This window comes from Pseudophryne corroboree, chromosome 3 (genome assembly GCF_028390025.1).
Source record: "Pseudophryne corroboree isolate aPseCor3 chromosome 3, aPseCor3.hap2, whole genome shotgun sequence".
Taxonomy (NCBI): Eukaryota; Metazoa; Chordata; class Amphibia; order Anura; family Myobatrachidae; genus Pseudophryne; species Pseudophryne corroboree.
In genome coordinates, this window is record NC_086446.1 from 473,693,581 (window position 1) to 473,716,569 (window position 22,989).

Genomic DNA, 22,989 nt, shown 5'->3' on the forward strand with positions numbered 1-22,989 from the left:
ATGTGTGCTTAGATAGGAGAAAATGAGGACAAAAAGGCATAGCAGATAAAAGGAGTATGTGCAGAGCCGGTCATAGGCAAACTAGGCAATTACCTAGGGCATTTGATATGCCTAGGGGCATCAGCAGCTTCTGCTGATTAAAATGATATGCAGCATGCCTATATTCTGTGTGTAGCATTTCATATGCAGATACAGCCACAGTCTCACACAGTATATAGGCATGCTGCATATCATTTTAATCAGCAGAAGCTGCTTGTGCATCCTAGCCACATAGCAATACAAGTAAGATGCATTTTCATTAAAAAAATGTGCCCGATGTTAGCATTGAGGCAAGATGTATGAGGACACATCTGTATCCAAGCAGAGGCAGAGGTCACAGTGTTAGTGGCAGTGTGAGTGCTGTGTGCATGTGAGTGGGTTGGTTGTGCAGTAGTGTTCGAAATATGTGTGTCATGTAAAAATGCATTAATAATGTGCAACATATGTGTAAGGGGCACTATGTGTGTCATTATGTGTATAAGGGCATTAATAATATGCGGCATATATGTAACGGTACTACTGTATGTGTCATTATGTGTATAGGGGCATTAATAATGTGCAGCAAATGTGTAGGGGGCACTATGTCATGTGTATAAGGGCATTAATAATGTGCAGCATATGTGTAAGGGACATTATGTGTAAAAGGGCATTAATAAAGGTTGTCATAATGTGTAAGGCGCATTATGTTTCTAAGGACATTAATAATGTGTCTCATGTGTAAGGGGTATTACTGTGTGGCATTATGTGTATAAGGTGCTCTACTATGTGGCATTGCGTATAGAAAGGGCACTACTGGGCCGTGGATGCAGGAGGCTGTGCAGCACACGAGCTCCTGAAACAGTAGCAGTTTTAACTGCTAAATTGCCCTTTCACTCGGGGAATTATTACCCCCCCATCTATCTACCCGGGCCCCCCAAGCATCGATCAGGGCGGTTGCGGAGCCGGCGGGTGCCCCCTGTACCCGTGCGGGTTGCGGCCTACCCTGCTAGCTGGAGCCGGGACCTCGCGCTCGGAGCAGCCCCGGACCGGAAGTTCGGTGCCCTGCGGCGGAGGGCCGAGAAGGAGCTGTCCCCATTACCCCTGGAGCCCCCACACCACTCACCACTCTGCATCTAACCTGGGTGAGTCTCTCCCTGGCCGAACCGCTCGGTGCGGCGATCCCCCGTGTACCCGGCGGTCAGCTTGGTGCGAGAGACGCCGGTCACGTGGTGCCGCTGCCGGGGCCGAACGCGGCCGCCGCTGCACTCAGCGAGTCTCCTGGGACCCCTCCTGGGCTCCGGAGATCCAAGCCACTGCCACCACTGAGTATACCCCGCAAGAGGGGTCTATATATATATATGGGGCATATAACAGGCACCTGAAGCGGGTGACCTGGCGGCGCCATCTTGGATCCTGGCAGTCACCTCTAACAGCTAGGAATAGCAGCCTGGAAAAGCACCCACAATAAGAGTAGCTGAACTGGGGGGATTTCTAGCCCTGCGGCCAACTAAGGTGTCGGGGAAGGGAGCTGCCGACACAGAACTCCAGCCTAACCCTGAATGCACATTCTTAGCCCGACATAGAGAAGTGAGGCTCCCCCTTGTGGATCCCTATCACATCTCACCTCTCCTATTGTTATACTTGTCTGTATTATAACAAAGCACCTTGCCTATGAATATTCACCGCAGTACGTCCAGCAAGTCTCCACTCAAAAGAAAATAGATGCCTCCTCCTGCCGCCATGTAGGGCCGTCTCGAGGGATGCCGGCTGACGCCTTCTGACACGTTCTATCACCCAAACGACCACAGATCTGTCTTGCGGACTCTGCAGTCTCTCGCTAGGTCCGACATGATAACGCATCCACCCAGGCATGTCTGTAATTAAGCGACTTACCGAACGCACTCACCACTGCATATGACACTCTCTTCTACAAGGTGGCGACATAGGGATTTGTGAATATCAGCCCCAAGCCCTGGGATACGGGTCCGGGGGAGTAATCAAGGTGTAACCTGAAGTACTGGGTCGCCCGACACCCCTGCTCCAGTACTGGCCGTGCAGGTTCCGACGCCCAAATCCCCCTCCTACCACCCATGAGTCGCAGGAAACGTAGGGGAGTGAAAACCTCTGCTTGCCAGTCTGACGTCACCCCCCGCGCAGATTTAAGAAGGTTTCTCAATCTCCGGAAAGATACAGATATGGCGACTCCATCGACGCCTTCCTCTCCGGCACATGCTGAGAGGTTGGAGAAGCAAGGCGAACCCAGGGTGATTACACCAGATAGGAGCCCCGCTGGACAGCAGGACATGCAGAAGGTTCTTGCCCTCCTACAGACCCTGCCCACTAAAGCGGACTTCACATCTTTGGAGAGTAAACTGCGGGATGTGGTCCACTCTGAGGTGTCCTCACTCCGGTCGGAACTGACTCAGCTGGGCTCTCGCATTGAAATATTGGAGACCAGGGGAGATGACTCCAACGCTTTCCAACACGCATTGGTGGATACTATCAGACTTCAAACAGAGGAGATTCAGAAGTTGCACGACCATCTTGATGATATAGACAACAGGGGTCGTAGGAATAACCTGCGGGTGAGGGGCATCCCTGAAGACATACCACAGCAAAGCATCCCGGATGCCCTTAATAAGATCTTTGGTGCAGTCCTGGAAACCGACCCGAACGACCCCATCGTCTTCGACAGGGCACACAGAGCACTGCGCCCCAGAGGCTTGCAGTCCGACCGTCCAAGAGACATTATTTGCCGTCTACACTACTACAGCCAAAAAGAAGAGATAATCGGGAAACTTCGTAACGCCGGTGACCTAGACTTCAACGGCTCACCTATCCAGGTCTTCCAGGACCTTTCTCGCCACACCCTACAGTATAGACGTCAATTAAAACCACTAACAGATGCCCTCCGCAAAAACAACATCAAATACAGATGGGGATTTCCCTTCAGCATCACAGCAACTAATGATGGCCGGTCTGCAACGATCAGGACCCCTGAGGATGTCGCCCCCTTCTGCTCCACCCTATCTATTGACCCAGTACAGGTCCCCGAATGGCAATCCGTAGGCTCGAGGATTCGCCCCCCCCAACCTCACCAGGCTGATATACCTTTCCAAACTGTGGGATCCCCCTCAGCAGCACAGAAACGGAATCGCTCCCTTCCGTCCCCGTCATCTTCATCATCCTACTCGGCTACGAAGACCTAATCACCCCACCTTTGGAGTGGCATCTTTTTCTCACTACCCATGATTGATTGGAATAAAGAGGACTGCTACAATATGTCGAGTCACTGCGGGAGGGACCACGGCTCCTACAGGAAGACTCCCTCCCTTGAGGCACCCTGAGGTTGAGGGACACGATGCCTCTCGGATCACCGTCTCTATGTTTGATAGTCACATCATGCCCGAGGGACCTAGTCATCTCAGTTTCCCGAATAGAGTGAGATAGAAGCAACTTTGTCACGGTCTCAACTGCATTACCATAGTTCGGTTACAGTATTGCCCTTATTGTTGTGACATGCAATGTTCATATTATCGTGGTCGCTAATTATGTTACACTGACACAGTTCGTGTTGGAGGGCGGATCCGTCCCTCCCTTGTTACCCCACTTACACCGCAATGTTTGGTCCTGGTACGATCGACGGGAACACAGTCCCCGTCGTTCGTTTCACCAGGAGCGGTGTTATGTCTTCATTTGTTCAAATGTTCTATATTGTTTTGTTTTTCTGTTCTATCGTTCTTCCTCTGTCCGCTACTTTCTCCCCTTCTCTTCTCCAGGTTCTCTCCTCCCTTCCAAAACTACCTAGGCACACCAACGCCCAAGCCCTACCCTATGCCGATGGGACTGTTGTCAGACCAGACTTACTATTTCTTTTTGGAACAGGTAAATGGCGTTACTAAAAGTAGTTTCTATTAATGCCCGGGGACTCAACATTCCTGAGAAGAGGTCAAGGGCCCTACGAGAATTGAAAGCCGAAAAAGCAGACGTTGCCTTTGTGCAAGAAACCCACTTTAAAGAGGGGGTGGCCCCCTCTCTCGGGAATCGAGACTTCCCTACAGGGTATTTCTCCAATAACGTGGAGGGTAAGACTCTGGGGGTAGCGATTCTATTTGCCAGACATGTCGCCCTGGCAGATGTTGTTTGCCATAAACTTGTCCCTGGCAGGGCTCTGCTTATAAACTGCACTATCGCCAATAGAGCTTTTACCTTTCTTAATGTTTATGCCCCCAACAAGATACAGCCGGGCTTTTTGGAAAGAGTTCTCACACAAGCCCAACCCCACATTAATGGGGTTCTGCTCTTTGGCGGGGATTTAAACTGGTCCTTGGAACCCAGACTAGACTCCTCCAACCCCTCCCCTAGGTATTCGGACAAATTGCACCGTAGGGTTAGGAGGATTCTACATAACTTTCAACTCATGGATGTCTGGAGGATACAACACCCCTCCACTCGAGATTTTACCTTTTATTCACACCCTCACAATACTTACACTAGGATTGACTACTTATTTATCCCGCATAGATTTTTGCACCTGGCTGAGGCATCTGCTGTGGGCAACATGTCCTGGACAGACCATGCTCCTGTCTCTTTGGGGATACGTCTGTCCCCTGCTCGCCCGAATTCCTACACGTGGAGACTAAACGAGATGATCATCCAGGATCCCGGTTGCCAGCAGCAGATCAGAGAGGCTATAGCCAACTATATCGAAGTTAACGACACAGAGGGAATCTCTAAAGTGGTAGTCTGGGAGGCCCATAAATGTGTAATAAGGGGAAAACTTATTCAACTGGGCGCCCATAGGAAAAAACAACATATGGCGGCACGGGAGGCCTTGTTACAAAAAATTCAAGCCTTAGAACTTCTCCATAAATCTACCATGTCTGATGACAACCTCCAATCATTACTAAAGGCGCGGAAGGAATTGGACTCGCTTATGTCCCACAGATTGAAGTTAGAAGCTAGGAAATGCCGTAGTCGTTATTTTCTATGGGGGAACAAGCCTGGGAAGCTGCTGGCGCGGGCTCTCCAGGCCCAGCGCGCGGCATCGTTTATACCTAAAGTAAAATCGCATACGGGAACAACACAACACACCACGACTGAGATAGCAGCAGCCTTCCGACACTATTACACCCAGTTATACAATCTAAGAGGCCCCACGGAGGCAGAATCTGACCTCTCCCGAAAGGCCTCTATTGCAGAGTTTTTACGTGAAATTAACTTCCCCACTCTTACACCTGAAGAAGTCGAGTCACTTGAGAACCCCTACACTCTGGCAGAGCTTGAAGAGGCTGTCAAAGCCACCCCGAATGGCAGGAGTCCGGGCCCTGACGGCTTCTCTTTAGCATATTATAAGACATTTGGGGATGTTTTGCTACCTCTGATGCTTAGAGCCTTTAATCAGGTTTCAGACCAGTCCCTCTTCTCCCCCCAGTCTATGTTAGCACATATCACAGTGATTCATAAGGAGGGCAAAGACCCGTCACAATGTTCCAGCTATAGACCCATTTCCCTGCTAAATGTGGACTTGAAGCTCTTCGCCAAATTAATGGCGAATCGCTTAAAACTTTTACTCCCAAAACTAATACACTCGGACCAGGTGGGTTTCGTTCCGGGCCGCGAGGCCAGGGACAACACCACGAAGGTGCTGGATTTAATTTATTACGCATCAACTTGTAAATCCCCCTCCATCCTCCTCTCAACAGACGCAGAAAAAGCGTTTGACAGAGTGGACTGGGATTTCCTGTTGGGGGTGATGGAGCACATGGGCATGGGCAGGGTAGGCCTCCAGAGAGTTAGGGCCCTGTACTCCGGCCCCGCTGCTCGCGTTCGTATCAATGGTGAACTATCAGACCCGTTCCAGATACGGAATGGCACTCGCCAGGGGTGCCCTCTGTCACCACTTATTTTTGTGCTTTGCATGGAGGCCCTGGCGAGGGCCATCCGCCAGAATGTTGACATCACAGGGCTGCAGGTGGGGACGAAGGAGTACAAGCTTGCCCTGTTTGCAGATGACCTCCTTGCAGTGATTTCTAATCCTTTGACCTCTATACCCAACCTTCTTAAAGAGTTCAAGCGTTTTGGAACTCTCTCCAATTTTAAAATTAATTTGTCAAAATCTACAGCAATGAATTTAACACTAGACCAGACCAGCCTCCAAGTACTACAATCTATCTCGCCCTTTGCATGGCACCCAACACAATTAAAATATCTAGGAGTAATCCTACACAGGGATCTTTCCCAGATTTACCAATTAAATTTCCCCCCATTACTATCAAAACTTCAATCTGACCTCTCCAAATGGGGTGGGAAAAAAATCTCATGGATAGGGAGAATAGCGGTAATCAAAATGAATATTTTGCCCAGAATTCTTTATCTACTACAAACTCTGCCGGTCACTATCCCTCGACCATGGTTTCTCTTACTACAACGAAAGATCAGAGACTACATTTGGGCGGGGCGTAAACCCCGATTTAAGCATGAGATCCTCTTTAGACGAAAACATCAAGGAGGCCTTCAGCTCCCCCACTTTCTATCCTACTACCATGCAGTACTCCTTACGAGGGTCATGGAGTGGAGTAGAGAACTCCACAGGAAACAATGGGTAGACATTGAACTGGCCTCTCTTCCCTCTCTTAACCAGAACTCCCCCTGGCTTTCTAAGGTCCCCCAGGTATTGCACCCACTAGCTGGCCCCATCTTTTCGTGCTGGCGCCTTTTACGCTCCCTCCCGCATCTTTCAGCACACCCCTCCCCACTCTCACCGTTGTTTGGGAATCCAGAGTTCCCCCCAGGGTGTCACTCCCTGTCGTTTTATTTGTGGCAGGAAAGGGGCATCCTGAGAACTAATCAACTGCTGGACTCATCTGGTATAATACCTTTTCCCGAACTGCAAAATAAATGGAATTTACCCAATAAGGAAATCTGGAGATATCTCCAAATTAAACATTATCTACAGACTTTTTGCTCTTCTGGAAAGGGTATACGAGCACTGACTCTATTTGAACAGATGTGCCTCTCCCACACATACCCTAGACACACTCTCTCCACGTTCTACAAATGGATCTTGAACCACAGATTTTCTTCCCAACCGAAATTTGTCAGGGACTGGGAGCTAGACCTGGGGGGTTTGGTGACCACAGATGATTGGGAGGGTGTTTATAAAAATACCTTCTCATTAACTACAAATGTGCTAGTCTTGGAAACTCACTACAAGGTACTTACAAGGTGGTATAGATGCCCAAATATCCTTGCGAAAATTTATCCTGGAGTACCCAACACGTGCTGGAGATGCGGGACCGCATTAGGTACCCCACTACACATATGGTGGGAATGCTCGCTTTTGCAACCATTTTGGCGCAAGGTGGTGGAGACAGCTAGCATTATCCTTGGGGAAGACTTACCCTTTTGCCCGGGTTTTTGGTTATTAAATCACACGCGTATACCTAGACATCATCTCAAGAAATCACTACTTCGCCATATTTTGAGTGCCTCTAAGGCAGTGATCCCAGTTCACTGGAAATCAACAGTGTCCCCCACTATGAGTGAATGGACGGCCCGCTTAGATCACTATATGGCAATGGAAGACCTTATTCTATCTTTGGAAATGAGAAACACTTCCTTCATAGCTACTTGGAGCCCATGGCTGGAATACAAAGCCACAACACATCACAAATCCTCTCTTTAAGAGAAACCCATCCGCCATGCCTCCAGTAGTTATATGATATAAATCACGGTTAATGCTCCTTAGGTTAGGAGGAGAACCCCCCCCCCCCCCCTTCCCAAACCTTGTCTCTCTACGCTATCCTTCCTTTTACTCCTCTACATTGAGAGTAACACTACTCTTAATCCCTCTCTTTTTCTCCCTACCTCCCGCTACCCTTCTTTCCTCTCCTACTTCTACTCTTTCTCTTTTGCTTCAAGAAGTTGTAATCCACGAAATGTATTAGACCATACTCCTTTATGCCTTGTTTATATTTCTTTCTCTGGAGACGAGATGCATATGTGGAGGAGAGATATCCCCCTTCACGGGTCTTTCTGTTTTACGTGGTACTGAGTTTCTCCAGAGGATGTTTCTCTGATGGTACTAGATGATATAGTAATGTTTCTGCAACTTCTTGTTTTTTGCCCATTTCGAAACTTCAATAAAAACTATTTGCAAAAAAAGAAAGGGCACTACTGTGTCGTCTAATGTGAATAAAGATCAATAGGGTGTTGTGTAATGTGAATAAGGAGCAATTCAGTGTGATGTAATGTGAGTAAGGGGCTTACTGTGAGGAGTAACGTTTATAAGGTAAAGTGATACTACTGTGGGATGTAATGTGAATTATGGACACTATCACATGACCAAATGTGAATAAAGTTGCAGTACTGCGTGGTGTAATTGGAATTGGGGTTACTTTTGTGTGGCCATGCCCTTTGCCAGCAAAAACACACCCTTTTTTGGGCTGTGCGCCAAATGTGCGAACGGTTCCTATTTAAAATATAGGGGTACAAAGACCAAAATAAGGACTGCTATGGATGAGGGGTGGTGGTGCTTGGAAAGAGGTGCAAGGTCAGAGGCGGAACCAGTGGTGGTGCTAGGGGGCACCAGCCAAAATCTTGCCTAGGGCATCATATTGGTTAGGGCCGGCTCTGAGTATGTAGCATGGTAGGAGGAAAGAAGGAGAAAATGTCCTGAAATTGTACGTGTAAAAGGTGGTTGCATGTCATGAGACAAGGAGAAGAAGATAAATAGGTAATATAGACAATGCAGAGAAGGAAAATAATACATTGAAGAACTCAAATAAGTCTGCTTCAATTGGAAAAGTAGGTTTGGTGACTTAACAGGAGAGAAAATACACCACAGCACAGAATAAAGACATGAAAATATCCATATAGGCAGGAAGAAATGGACTTGGTGACAATTATAAAGTAGGGAGATGGAAATGGTAGATAAGACCTATTAAGATAAGTGGGGTGTGACTGAAACAGGAGATAAGCATATGATATACTGGGGCAGATGTATTAAACCTGGAGAAGGGACAAAGAAGTGATAAGTGCAAGGTTATAATGCACCAGCCAATGATTACAGATTTGAAAAATGACAGTTAGGAGCTGATTGGTTGGTACGTTATCACCTTGCACTTATCACTGGTTTATCACTTCTTAATACCTACTCCAGGCTTAATACATCTGCCCCATTGTACATAAAGAGTTAATGGCTTGTCAGTGGAGAAGAAATACGTGTAGAGATGATTTGAACAAAAAAATAATCATATAGATTTACAGCACTATGAAATCATGAATACAATCCAAATCTGAAATGAAACAATACAACTATGGATGATTATACAAAACATAATTTCAATTACAATAACTATATTAATAATAATTCGCAATAACAATAAGTTAGTAAAATGTAACACAATGAGGACCTGACATATAAAAGAAAATTATAACCTGGCTGAAAGGTGAAATTACAATATGATTGGAGAAAATAAACAGAAGACAAATTACGGTAGGAGAGCTTAGGGTATGACAAGTTAGGGAGGAAAAAAGGAGAATGTGGTATTGAAGAATGAAAAATGAATGTGTGTGTTCTGGAATTATTACATTGGTCTATGCAATATGATACAGCACTACTGAATATATTGGTGATATAATATAAGTCAGATGTTCTCAAACTCAGTTCTCAGGACCCTAAACAGTTCACAATTCATTACTCACTGACACATTTTAAAAGATCCACAGAAGGAGATTATTATTTCACTTGTGGTTCTATGAGGAGAACTGGAAAACATATAGTATATTGTTTGTAGTCCGGATGACCAAGTTAGAGAACCACTGGTATAAGCTCCGGCTCTCCCCACCTTCTGTGTAATTTTATGTTCTTGCATTGCTTTGCATTTCATCCTTATGCTTTATGCATCATTGCATTTATTGCTCTAATTGAGTTGCAGCACAACTATCAGTTATGTATGGGCCTGATTCACAGATTTACGCAAATCACACAGCAGCTGCATCTTTGTACGCAGTGGCAGTGCGATAATATGCTAATGCCGTGTGTAAATAGATGCCACCTGACGGCTTTTCGGCTCTGCATGAACATTAGTCATCTGAGCAACTAAGGTATAAGATTACTGTTCATTGTTCTAGATCAGGCATGTCAAACTCAAAATCCCAACTGGGCCGAATAATCGAGGTCTAAGCCTTGTGTGGGCCGCAAGAAAAAGAAAGACTCTTATATGCAATTTTCAAAGTTTTTTTTTTTTTAGAAAAACTAACAAAAAAGTATAATCAAGGAGAAGTCAAGTATCATGAAGAAAACATTTACTTTACTGCAGTGGTGCAAGTAGGAAAATTTTCTTAGTGGCACTGTGTGGGCGTGCGGCGTGCGCTAAAAAAAAGTGTGTGTTATACATATATGGGGGCCAGATACAAATATACCCTCAGTAGTGCAGTGCCAGATACACATATGCCACCAATAGTGCCAGGTACACATATGCCCCCAGTAGTGCAGTGCCAGATACACATATGCCCCCACAGTGTCAGATACACATATGCCCCCCACAGTGCCAGATACACATATGCCCCCCACAGTGCCAGAGATACATTTGCCCCCACAGTGCCAGATACACATATGCCCCCACAGTGGCAGATATATTAATGCCCTCCACAGTGCCAGATAACATATGCCCCCACAGTGCCAGATACACTTATGCCCACACTGTGCCAGATATACATATGCCTCCACAGTGCCAGATATACATATGCCCCCACAGTGAAAGATATACATATGCTCCCACAGTGCCAGATAACATATTTCCACACAGTGCCAGATAGCATATGCCCCCACAGTACTAGATAACATATGCCCCCAATGTGCTCACCGCTGCTGCTGCCTGGCTGTGTGTGAGGGCAGGAGAGCGCAGCGAGCACCTCTCCTGCTCCTCAGTCCATTCTCCAGCGATGGCACGGGTCTCTTAAATCAGGCATCGGTTCGTGAGCCAATCAGTTCGTGGACCAACAGCTCTTGATTGGCTGCCGGTCTGCGAGCTCTGATTGGCTCACGGATCGGCGCCTGATTTAAGATACCTGCGCCGCCGCCGGAGACCAGACTGAGGAGTAGGAGAGGCGCGTGCTGTCCTCTCCTGCCCTCGCTGCAAGCAAGACGGTCGGGCCACAAAAGGACCTCTGCCCACGGGCTGCAAAAGGATGTGGTAGGGGCCGCATGCGGGCCGCGAGTTTGACACCCCTGTTCTAGATCCGCATGTTTTTGGCAGGTAAATACTACTCTACTGTATGTCTTTTATAAATCTGCTTTTATTTTTTGCTCTTACTTGAAGTATGATTTTGTTAGAGTTTAGCTAATAAAAAAAAATAATGAGGCCTAAATGGTTTAGGGGGAACTTTGTTGTGTTATTAACAACATTGTTACTTTGATAATAAACTTAGTGTACCCTGTCTTTATGTTTTTATGAAGACTTCACAATCAACAATATAGTGCTGTCTGCCATCCCATCCACCAAACTGACCAATGGAGAGAAGCTACAGTTGAAGTGCCTTGTGAGTTTTGGCTGGACCACACACTTTGTGCTGAATAGCACAATATCTTTTCATAAAGGCGACCGTGTGATTCACCATGTCACCACCCAGAAGGAGCAGGAGATATACACTATTCAAAAATCCAGAGTGTCCCATACCGGCCACTATTATTGTAAAGTGTCTGCGGAAGGAAAGGATAAAAAGAGCGATGAATTAATAGTCAAGGTCACCAGTAAGTACACGTTGAAAGATAACACTCTCTAGATCTATGTGCTGGTATAGCCAGCCATTTTGTTGACTGGTCCAATAGCACTAAGAACTAAAGTTATTACTGAGCGAGGATATAATACCTACCTCAGTAATGTGACTTATTCCTAATGAATTATTAGTCTAAATATTGTAGTGTGTAGGTAAGTAAACACTTTAAATAACAATGTTGTACTGTTTGCAGATACTGTAATTACTCAGAAAAAAATTAAAGATATTTATAACAAATAAAATTAATTTATTTGTAAAGATATTTCTGAAACAGAAATTGTGTTCTTTGTGTAGATATTTTAATGCTATACAGGGGCACCCATAGGGGAGTGTCGTGTGGTTCAGGTCACCCCTCCCATACTTGGTGCCTTCTGGTCTGCCCGTCCATAGACAGCCAGGTCGGCGAGTTGGGGCGTGGCACAGCAGAAGCTAGTGGTGCTAGGGTCGTTACAGTTGCATGGCTTAATTATAGCCCATCTCCTGTTATACAATGCCACATTTACCGTGGTCAGCCTCCATGAGGTTTGACTACTCTTTCTGGCATATAGGAGAGCAACTTGATATTGGGGAGCTTCCCCCAGATTCTGAAAATAATGGTATAGCTTCCCTGGGAGGTGTGGGACTTGTCCAGGAAGCAGCAGAACAGAACAGCTGTGTGCTCTACGTCATCACTTGATACCCAGTGTAAAGCTTTGGGGGGAGGGTAGCCTGTAGATGCCTAATCCACAGGGGAAAGGGGATAATTACTGTCAGTGTGTCTGGCCTATGATCTTTTTCTAGCACTGTCAGTATGATTGTCCTTCAGTCCTGCTTGTGTTTATAGTATTTGTGGCTAAGGGTTCAAACACATTAGGTAACCATGAAAACATAAAACAATAGCATTTTAGGTACAGTCCAATCAGTGGCTTCGACCACATGGCAGATCCCACAAGAACTACTGGCAAAATATTACTTTATAGTGTGTGAAAAACAATAAGCAATATTTTGGGACTCAACCATACCAGGGCCGGATCTAGACTTTGTGACGCCCGAGCAAAAAAATAGGGGCGTGGCTTCATGGAGAAGGGGCATGGTCAGTTATGCCCCTTGTAGAGTTGTGCCTCCTAGTTGCGCCGTGCCCCCAGTACTGTGCCCCCTGTAGAGTTGTGCCCCCTAGTTGCACCGCTTAAAAAATAAAAAAATAAATACAAATAAATTAATACCTACAATCCCCGTTCCTGCTTCCCGACCACTGCTGCCCTCCATCTTCGGCCGCCAGCACCGCTCCTCTGGTCTATGGGAGAGATGTCATGACGTCTCTCCCATAGCACCACATAGACACTAGAGGTCAATTATGACCCCTAGTGTCTATGTGCCACTCCCACAATGCAGTGCGGTGCACGATGACTTCATCGCGCACCGCATCTACCGAGCACCGGGGGTCACCAGTAGCGGATCTTGCCACAGCAGCGGCACCCACCAGACGGCGGCGGCACCCTCCGGGCAAAAATCCTGCGTGCCTGTAGCAAGATCCACTACTGAACCATATGTATGTGAACGAGTTTAGCTACAAAAGTACCTGCATTAGGCTTATTGCAGCAGATTCTGTGTTCTTTCTGACCCGTTCATACATCTGCCAACACATTGGTGTACTGTCTTATAGATAGCAGTACCGATAATGACGGAGCGCATATAACCCCAGCATTGAACACATACCGCAGCCATCACACATATGGGAAAGCTGTATCTGACGCACATAACATGCGCAGACACCACTAATGCCCACACCACAAGATAATACATCTCCCCAAGTCTGATAGTGCTGACAATTGAAATTATGACTTATAAGGGAGTGTCCTTATTAAAGATATATATATAATAACAATAATTATAAAATTGCAAAAAGGGCACTGACATGGTTTCAGCAATATAGTTGCTAGATTTAAAGCAGCAATTTTTTTAAGGCAAAACCAGAGGCATCGCCGGGTGTGGTGACACCCGGTGGGCAAAATAGAGGCCCCCACGTGTGCCCAAAGAGGGGCATGACCTTGCACCCCCCAAACTACCCATTTCAGCACTCATTTCATCACGTTTCATCACATGCCCAGCATTCCCAGAGATGCTGTGCTGCCCCTGGAGAGTTTTGCTGCACTGCCAGCCAATTCTCAGAGACAGGAGCCGCAGCCCCATAGTGACGCCTTTGGGCAAAACCAACTCACCGTAATCGGGTTAGTTCCCGCAAATCCTAGGCTTTTACATTCCACACATGTGCCGCTGTATGCAACAAAGTTCATACATCAAGAGAAGGATGGAAGAGATAGGTACTTTATCAGTGGATATCTATCCAGTGCATCAAAAATGTATGTATGTTTTTTTTATGTTTTCAACTTGTTTCCAAGGCTATTAGCACAGTACTTTTCATTCACATCTGCTCCTGCTGACTGAGGGGGGTAATTCAGATCTGATCGCCGTAGCAAATTTGTTAACAGTTGGGCAAAACCATGTGCACTGCAGGGGGGGCAGATATAACATTTGCAGAGAGATAGATTTGGGTGGGTAATATTGTTTCTGTGCAGGGTAAATACTGGCTGCTTTATTTTTACACTGCAATTTAGATTTCAGATTGAACACACCCCATCCAAATCTAGCACTCTCTGCACATGTTATATCATAATCTGCCCCACCAGCAGTGCACATGGTTTTGCCCAACTGCTAACAAATTTGCTGCTGCGATCAGATCTGAATTAGGCCCTGAGTCACAAGTGCTTCAAAAAAGCACTGTAGGTCCTGCTCAACAAATGGAAAGCATACAGAAAACTCACATGCATGTGTATGTAACAGCGAGTCACACAGACATTACTGTCTTCAGGAAAGGTGTCTCGCTCTGCTACTGCTGAGCTTGCCACAGGTTACTATTCCCAATCGTAATCCATCTGGATAGTAAATCAAGCAAAAGTTGGAAAAAACTTGTGTTGACCATATTTGTGTCAACCTTTTGACCATGTTGACCTAATACAAGTCGTACAGTGTTGACCTATTGACTGCCTATCTAGACACTGTTTATGTTTACATTAGAACCCTCATGGTTTTACAGCAATATAACCAGACCATGGGGGGAATTCAAATGTTTAAAAAGTCAGTTGGGTGTCTTTTTTTCCCTGTCTATTAGATAGGAAGAAACAGACACTCAACTGACTTTTCAAACAATTGAATACCCCCCAAAAGTCATTTATAAATAATTGACAACTATTCTGCTTTGCCTACTTAGAGCTATCTGCACCATCAATTACTGTTTCCAAGAATGAGACAAGTGAAGGAGAAGAAGTAGCAGTCACATGTGAGGCTTTAGAAGAGGAGCCACCCATGTTATTCAGTTTCTACAAGACTAACCAGGATGAGAAAAAAAAGAAAGACCAGAAGACCAAAGTATCCAGTGACAAGAAGTTTGCTAACGTCACATTTGAAATAAAGGCAGGGGAGAATATTTTGAATTTTGAATGTGGTGTGAATCTGGTAGGCATAGACGAGGAATCACCACGTAGTAAACAACAGACTGTGACAGTGTTGGGTACGTATGGGTCACTCCCTGCCCTCAAGCATCCTTATAGTATAGCTGAGGATAGTTGGGTCAAAGGCCAATAATAGCCTTAAGAAAGATTCTGCTATCAGCTTACACCTACAGGATCTCAATACATATTTATCTGCCCACAAATGGGTTTAATATATGATCATACATATGGGTCACCATGTACCGGTCTACCTGCACACCTAGGTTTGCTGAGCATCTGTCCACACATCTAAGGTCACCATATAGCTATATTTGATCATACTATATAGGTTCACAAAATATTTATACTTGCCTTCATTGTTCACTACATGCTCACATACTTGTATTCACTAAGCATTTGTAGTTACCTATTCGTATCTGTTCACAGACTAGTCTATTGTCCATACATACAAATTAACTAGACATCTCTGTCTGTCCACACCTATATGTTCAAAATACAGTTCCTTGCTAAAGTATTCACCCCCTTTGTATTTTTCATGCTTTGTTGCCATACAACCTGGAATTAAAATGGATTATTTGAAGGTTTGCATCATTTCATTGACAGAACATGGCTACAACTTTGAAGATTTTTTTAAATTATTTTTTTATTGTGAAGCAAACAACAAATAGGACAAAATAAGAGAATACTTTAGCGTGCATGACTATTCTCCCCTCTAAAGTCAGTACTTTATAGAGCCATCTTTTACGGCAATTAGAGATGGAAGTCGCTTAGGATAAGTCTCTATGAGCTTGCCACATCTTGCCACTGGGATTTTTGCCCATTCCTCAAGGCAAAACTGCTCCAGCTCCTTCATGTTGGATGGTTTCTGCTTGTAAACAGCAATCTTCAAGTCTGACCACAGATTTTTTTTTTCCAACACATTTAAATGTTTCCCCTTAAACCACCCGAGTGTTGCTTCGGGTCATTGTCCTGCTGGAAGGTGAACCTCCGTCCCAGTCTCAAATCACAAGCAGACAGTTTTGCTCAAGAATATCCCTGTATTTAGCACCATCCATCTTTTCATCGACTCAAAACAGTTTCCCAGTCCCTGCTGCTGAAAAACATCCCCACAGCATGATGCTGGGGTGATGGGATGTGTTGGATTTGCGCCAGACATAGCATTTTCCTTGGTGGCCGAAAAGTTCAATTTTAGTCTCATCTGACCAGAGCACCTTCCTCTATACATTTGGGGAGTCGTCCACATGGCTCTTGGCAAACTTAAAATGTGCCTTCTTATTTTTAACACTCTTCCATAAAGCCCAGCAATATGGAGTGTACGGCTTATTGTGGTCACATGCGCAGATACAACAGTCTCTGCTGTGGAACTCTGCAGCTACTTCAGTGTTACCTTTGGTCTCTGTGCTGCCTCTCTGATTAATGCCCGTCCTTGCCCAGTCTGTGAGTTTCGGTGGCCGGCCCTCTCCTGGCAGGTTTGTTGTGGTACCATGTTCTTTCCATTTAAAGATGATGGATTTTATGGTACTCCGGGGATCATCAAAGATTTGGATATTTTTTTATAACCCAACCCTGACTTGTACTTCTCAAAACTTTGTTCCTGACTTGTTTGGAGAGCTCCTTGGTCTTCATGGTGTGATGCCTCTTGCTTAGTGGTGTTGCAGCCTTTGGGGCCTTTCAGAAAAGGTGTGTTTATACTGACAGATCATATGACACTTAGATTGCACACAGGTGGACTTCATTTCACTAATTATGTGACTTCTGAAGGTAATTAGTTGCACCAGAACTTTTGAGGGGCTTCATAGCAAAGGGGGTAAATACATATGCAAATGCCAATTTTCAAATTTTTATTTATAAAAATTATTTTTTAGATACATTTTTCTCATTTCACTTCACCAACTTAGACTATTTTGTGCATAGCCATCACATAAAATTCAGATTAAAAAAAAAAAAAATTACAGGTTGTAATAAAATAGGTAAAAAGGCAAGGGGGTGAATACTTTAGCAAGGCACTGTACATCTCTATTTTCTCATTTGCATGGGTTCAGGCACAATAACCATCTGCCCATCTGTACAGATTATATATACAGATTTATCTATCATCACAAATGTATTATATATATATACTGTATGTCTATCTGTCTATTCCTATAGTTGCATAACCATCCCTCTCTGACTATATGCATGAATTTCCTGTGCATCTCTATCTCATAAGTGTGGACAGATAATGATCTTGCAGGATGACCAAAGATTTTCAAGTGACCCCACATTTGGGTTTAGTATACACTTCTACCTGCCCACATGTATGTATTGTACAAACTCTACTGTTAGTGTTTTGTTTGTTGTGCTTGGTTTTTGTATTTCTAATGCAGACTGGAATTGCTTTATCCTACAGCTCCATTTACCACTCCAAAAATCGAAGTCTTTCCATCCAATAACTTTACGGAAGGAAAGGACATGTTGGTGGAATGTTCCATTCAAAGGCGTCCGGGGGAGGTGACCCTCACACTGCAGAAGGGCAACCACATTGTGCATATCTCCAAAACTGACAAATTATCCTATAATCAATTTGCTACAGTAAATGACATGGGTAACTACACATGTAAAGCTGAGGGAAGAAGAGTTTCAAAATCCAGTACTGTCCTGATAATCATAACAGGTATAGCACGTATTTTTCTTCCATATTGAAAGAACTGCATTGATCCTTTTTATGTAGTATCCAGGATTTTAATTACCAAGAAACAGTGTCAGGACCAACTGTTAGCAATAACACCGAAATGTGGAAAAGCACTAAACAAAAAACTGTAATTTCACTTATTATAATTGACATTAACTACTTTTAGCCTAAGCCTAGGCTGCCAAAGGGGGGTATGCAATTAGTGGCATTTTTTTTGGTTACTCGAAAAAAAACAGAACTTACTTGACCCACCCTAGTCAACTGCGGGCATTTTTGCCCGTTTTTAAATACATTTCGCCACACCGTTTCACCTTTTTTTTTTGTCGAATCGGCATGGGTGAAAACGGACCTTAAAAACCAGCGGAAAACCCCTGTTAATTTGACAAAACGTGGATCGGCTGTGATTTCGCAGATCCACGTGTTTTTAGCCAGTGCCGGCATTTTCGACAAGTCGATAAAGCAGCACTAAAATTGAATAGTGCAGATCCAAATTCGCCCTAAAAACAGCGAAAATGGTATGTTGTACAATATTTGTCCAACCAAATTTTCCCAAATTTTTTGTACACCATGGGCAAAATTTACGATCATTCAATTCTGATTTAGAAGGGATTTTGGCATTCTATTTCCATTCGATTTTGATTGAACAGATTTACTAAAGTCAAAATCAAGTGACAAATCGATTCTATCACCAAATTCAGTGAGCTTTCTGACAGGTCATATCAGATGCGACCATGTCAGGGAAACCCAGCCTGGTGTGGTTGCATCTGATGCAACCATGCCACGCAAGTGGTTAAACAGATCCCTGTGGGCATAATACAAATTTTCGCTTTGACAGGGATTGGTGGAAAACCAATCCCTGTCAGTGGCCATAAAAACAAATCCTTAAAGCATAAATTATAGATATCAGGACTTCAATACTTAATTAAAATACCAGTATTTATATTTGCGAAAGACTGGTTAAATAGTGCATCACTGGCCACAAAAGTCTGTCCCAGCAGGATGAAAATGACGAATATAGCTGAAAACGGATGTGAAAAACAGTGAAAACTGCCAGTCATTTTCTTGCAAAGTATGAGGAATTTGTTAAATAGATCCATTAGTCTTTTATTTATTAAAGGGAGATTAGTCCTATACACTAAAGTTACCACCGGGACACTTCAGCTTTCTCTGATGAAAAGCCTAAGAAGGATGGAGGAGGTATGTGTACAATCCTCTTATTGCTATTACCATCTCAGGAAACCACTACCAACCAGTATTGCAATGAGATGTGTTTGTTACTTTTCTTAGTAAATTGCATTGATAATTGGTTGGTTTTTTTTTCAGTGATAGAAAATCTTTGCTATCTGTGCATATTAGTGAATAAATCTGTAAGATTACAGTACATACTGTATGTTGGACACCAATATAATATAAGAATATGTAAGGCTACCTTTTAATCTAATGTCCTTTACTACAGTTTGAGATTCTTTGTAGTAGATTTATTGATATGTAAAACCTATCTCCGACAACACTTAAAATTCAATTAAATAAGTGCTAAAATGTACATTCATTTCTCCCCGTCATTCTCTTTCAATGTAAATGAAAGCGGTAATTCCAATTATTTACAGAACTATTTCCAAGACCAAGTCTAATACTAAATACATACAGCAAGAACATGTACATCGAAGAACGCGACCAATTATCTTTGGAATGTTCCGTTTCTGACTTATCACCAGAAGTCTCAAACAAAGAGGAGTCTTATTTCATAGTACACAAAGGAGTAAAAACATATGTAAAAAAAGGAGAAAAGTTACAATTAACAGCAGAAGAAAAAAACAGTGGATCCTACTTCTGTGAACTCACAATATCCAACATCACTAAAACTAGTGATCCCGTGTTGATCCAGGTTTATGGTGAGTACTAGGGCTTGTGTATCCAACAGATATCCCAAATGAAATAATGTTGATAAGAGACTTAGCATTATTTATAGTTTTATAAAAAATATGCAAGATTCACGGTTATTAAATATAAAACACATTTTAAAACATTTTCATGTTAGAAATTTTTTAGATTTAATTACTGCCAAAAACATTTTTATTTTTTTTTGGGGTGGGGGTTTCAATTACTTTTTTTTTGGGACCACTTTAAACAGTGCAAACAGTCTTAAACTTTATAAGGAAACTCAAAAAGGTGTAATGAGTAACAACATCTCATACAATTTTAGACTCCATTAAGTCCATCCTAGGTTTTTCTATTCTCTGTGATATTTTTTTAGCACGTTTCCAACTCTATATTGTTTGCTATTCTCTCAGCTCCAGTAACCAAGCCCAATCTGAAACATATTATCAAAGGCAACAGCATGGTGGTACCAGGAGATACCTTAGAACTGGCCTGCCAATCACAGTATGGGACTCCTCCTATAAAATATTCCTTATATCTGGGAAATAAACTACTTGAGACAAAGATGGTGGACAACAACATGGAAGCTAAGTTTCTCGTGAACGTGACGAAGCCAAATGATTCAGGACAGTACCGATGTCATGCAGCCAACAGAAATGAAAAGTCAAAGGAGTACAGCAACACTGTAAATATCACTGTAATTAGTAAGTTTTTTTATATGACTTACAAATTAAATAATTTGAATACACTCAACATGGCAAGATAAGGGCAGGTAATCACACATAGTGAAATACTATAACTATATATTAAGTTTATTAATGTAGAAAAGGCAAGATTTTTATGAAAAAGTTCAGCAATCTTTAAATGTTTTTAATTCATGGAGAAACTTAGGTTCTCTTTTTATTTTCTAAAACAACATTAATTGATAGATAACCAACAATCTTGGGGGGTAATTCTGAGTTGATCGCAGCAGAAATTCTGTTAGCAACTGGGCAAAACCATGGCCCTCATTCCGAGTTGATCGGTCGCAAGGCGAATTTAGCAGAGTTACACACGCTAAGCCGCCGCCTACTGGGAGTGAATCTTAGCTTCTTAAAATTGCGACCGATGTATGCGCAATATTGCGATTACTAACTACTTAGCAGTTTCAGAGTAGCTCCAGACTTACTCTGCCTGTGCGATCATTTCAGTGCTTGTCGTTCCTGGTTGACGTCACAAACACACCCAGCGTTCGCCCAGGCACTCCCACCGTTTCCCCGGCCACTCCTGCGTTTTTTCCGGAAACGGTAGCGTTTTCAGCCACACGCCCCTGAAACGCCGTGTTTCCGCCCAGTAACACCCATTTCCTGTCAATCACATTACGATCGCCGGAGCGAAGAAAAAGCCGTGAGTAAAAATACTTTCTTCATAGTAAAGTTACTTGGCGCAGTCGCAGTGCGAACTTTGCGCATGCGTACTAAGCGGATTTTCACTGCGATGCGATGAAAAATACCGAGCGAACAACTCGGAATGAGGGCCCATATGCACTGCAGGGGAGGCAGATATAACAAGTGCAGAGAGAGTTAGATTTGGGTGTGGTGTGTTCAATCTGCAATCTAATTTGCAGTGTAAAAATAAAGCAGCCAGTATTACCCTGCACAGAAATAAAATAACCCACCCAAATCTAACTCTCTCTGCACATGTTATATCTGCCTCCCCTGCAGTGCACATGGTTTTTCCTAGTTGCTAACAGAATTCCTGCTGCGATCAACTTGGAATTACCCCCTTGGTTAATCTTTCTATCCCAATTTCTCTTTTATTCTGTGTGGTAATCTGGCACATACATGGTTTAAAGGTTCAAGACACGCATTTGGGCACTCTTTATTTTTGGCTCCTACAAATGCTTTTGTCTGCCCAAGTGTCATGTCATATTACCTAGGGCCCAGTCTATGGTGTATTCCTTTTGAGTGGAATGTGACGCAGAAAACCAGTAGCTACACTGGCCTGTGGAGAGCCCCTTGGTCCAGTCTAATGCAGAGTTTACGCAGTTATCTTCACTTCCCAGGAAGCTGAGCAGTGAAATCACCCTCCCCTGCCCTCCCACGGTTAAATTGAGAAGTGAAGATATGGAAGATGCTCTTGATCTCTGATACAGTGCAAATGTATGGTTCCACTCAAGTTCTTCTTTGGTGGCTGATGGATAATAGCCTCAATAACGATCTTCATGTTTGTAAGAGTCTGGGCAGGACCCGTATGGGCTGCCCTCTTCCCAAGTTTCCTGAGGTTCTCTCCTTTTGGGGAGAGCCAAAGAATCTGTACCCCAGGAGGAAGATTCATTCAAATCTGGAGAGAAAGGGATACTCCGAGCCTTCCAGCAGAGGGAGGCCTGAAACCTCTACCACAAAGGAGCCTTTTGGCTCCAGGGGTCGGGGATTCAAAGGGTCCCCTCCTAGCTTTGGTAAAGGGGGACCCAAAGATAACATTTTCACCCTCAGTGAAGCCTTTTGGATATTTTTTTATTTCCCCAGCCAGAAGGCTTGACCCTGTGTATTTATTTATTGCACTTTCTGCACTTTTTTGCACTTTTTACTTCACCTTATTGTGGGGTTTTTTTTGTGAGACTGTCATGTTTTGTGGCAGGTTGGGTGAGACCCGTTGGACCCTTCTCCCCAAGTTTCCTGAGGCTCTTTCTTTGCATGATGCACATACACATCATGCATGATGCACATACACATCTGTACATTATGGACCAGATGCAATCGCAGACGGATCTTGTAGATTTTAGCATACTGCACATGTGACAGAGAAAGAAAATCGGGAATTGAACTTGCGCCAGATCTTGTACATGCTCACTTAGTGAGAGCGATAGTGCGAATGCATTGTTCTGTCTATAGAAGGACTACACTTTCTGCACAAGGGGGGTGATTCCGAGTTGTTCGCTCGCTAGCTGCTTTTAGCAGCATTGCACATGCTAGGCCGCCGCCTACTGGGAGTGTATCTTAGCATAGCAGAATTGCGAACGAAAGCTTCGCTAATTTTCTCATAACGATTACCCCGCAGTTTCTGAGTAGCTCCAGACTTACTCAGCCATTGCGACCAGCTCAGTCCTTTTCGTTCCTGGTTTGACGTCACAAACACACCCAGCGTTCGCCCAGCCACTCCCCCGTTTCT

General features: G+C 44.0%; 1 protein-coding gene across 5 annotated transcripts in view; it reads left to right on the forward strand.

The window, feature by feature from the left end:
- The window catches only part of PECAM1 (platelet and endothelial cell adhesion molecule 1), a 121,344-nt gene that overhangs the window by 64,955 nt on the left and 33,400 nt on the right, over positions 1-22,989 (forward strand). For 4 of the 5 annotated variants that reach the window (XM_063960791.1, XM_063960788.1, XM_063960792.1 and 1 more), the window contains 5 exons: positions 11,483-11,776; positions 15,050-15,349; positions 17,680-17,943; positions 19,569-19,853; positions 20,253-20,543. In XM_063960791.1, the coding sequence (XP_063816861.1) occupies positions 11,483-11,776; positions 15,050-15,349; positions 17,680-17,943; positions 19,569-19,853; positions 20,253-20,543 (1,434 nt within the window). Of the gene's footprint in view, positions 1-11,482; positions 11,777-15,049; positions 15,350-17,455; positions 17,588-17,679; positions 17,944-19,568; positions 19,854-20,252; positions 20,544-22,989 lie in introns of those variants that run through there. The other variant, XM_063960793.1, reaches the window with a different exon arrangement.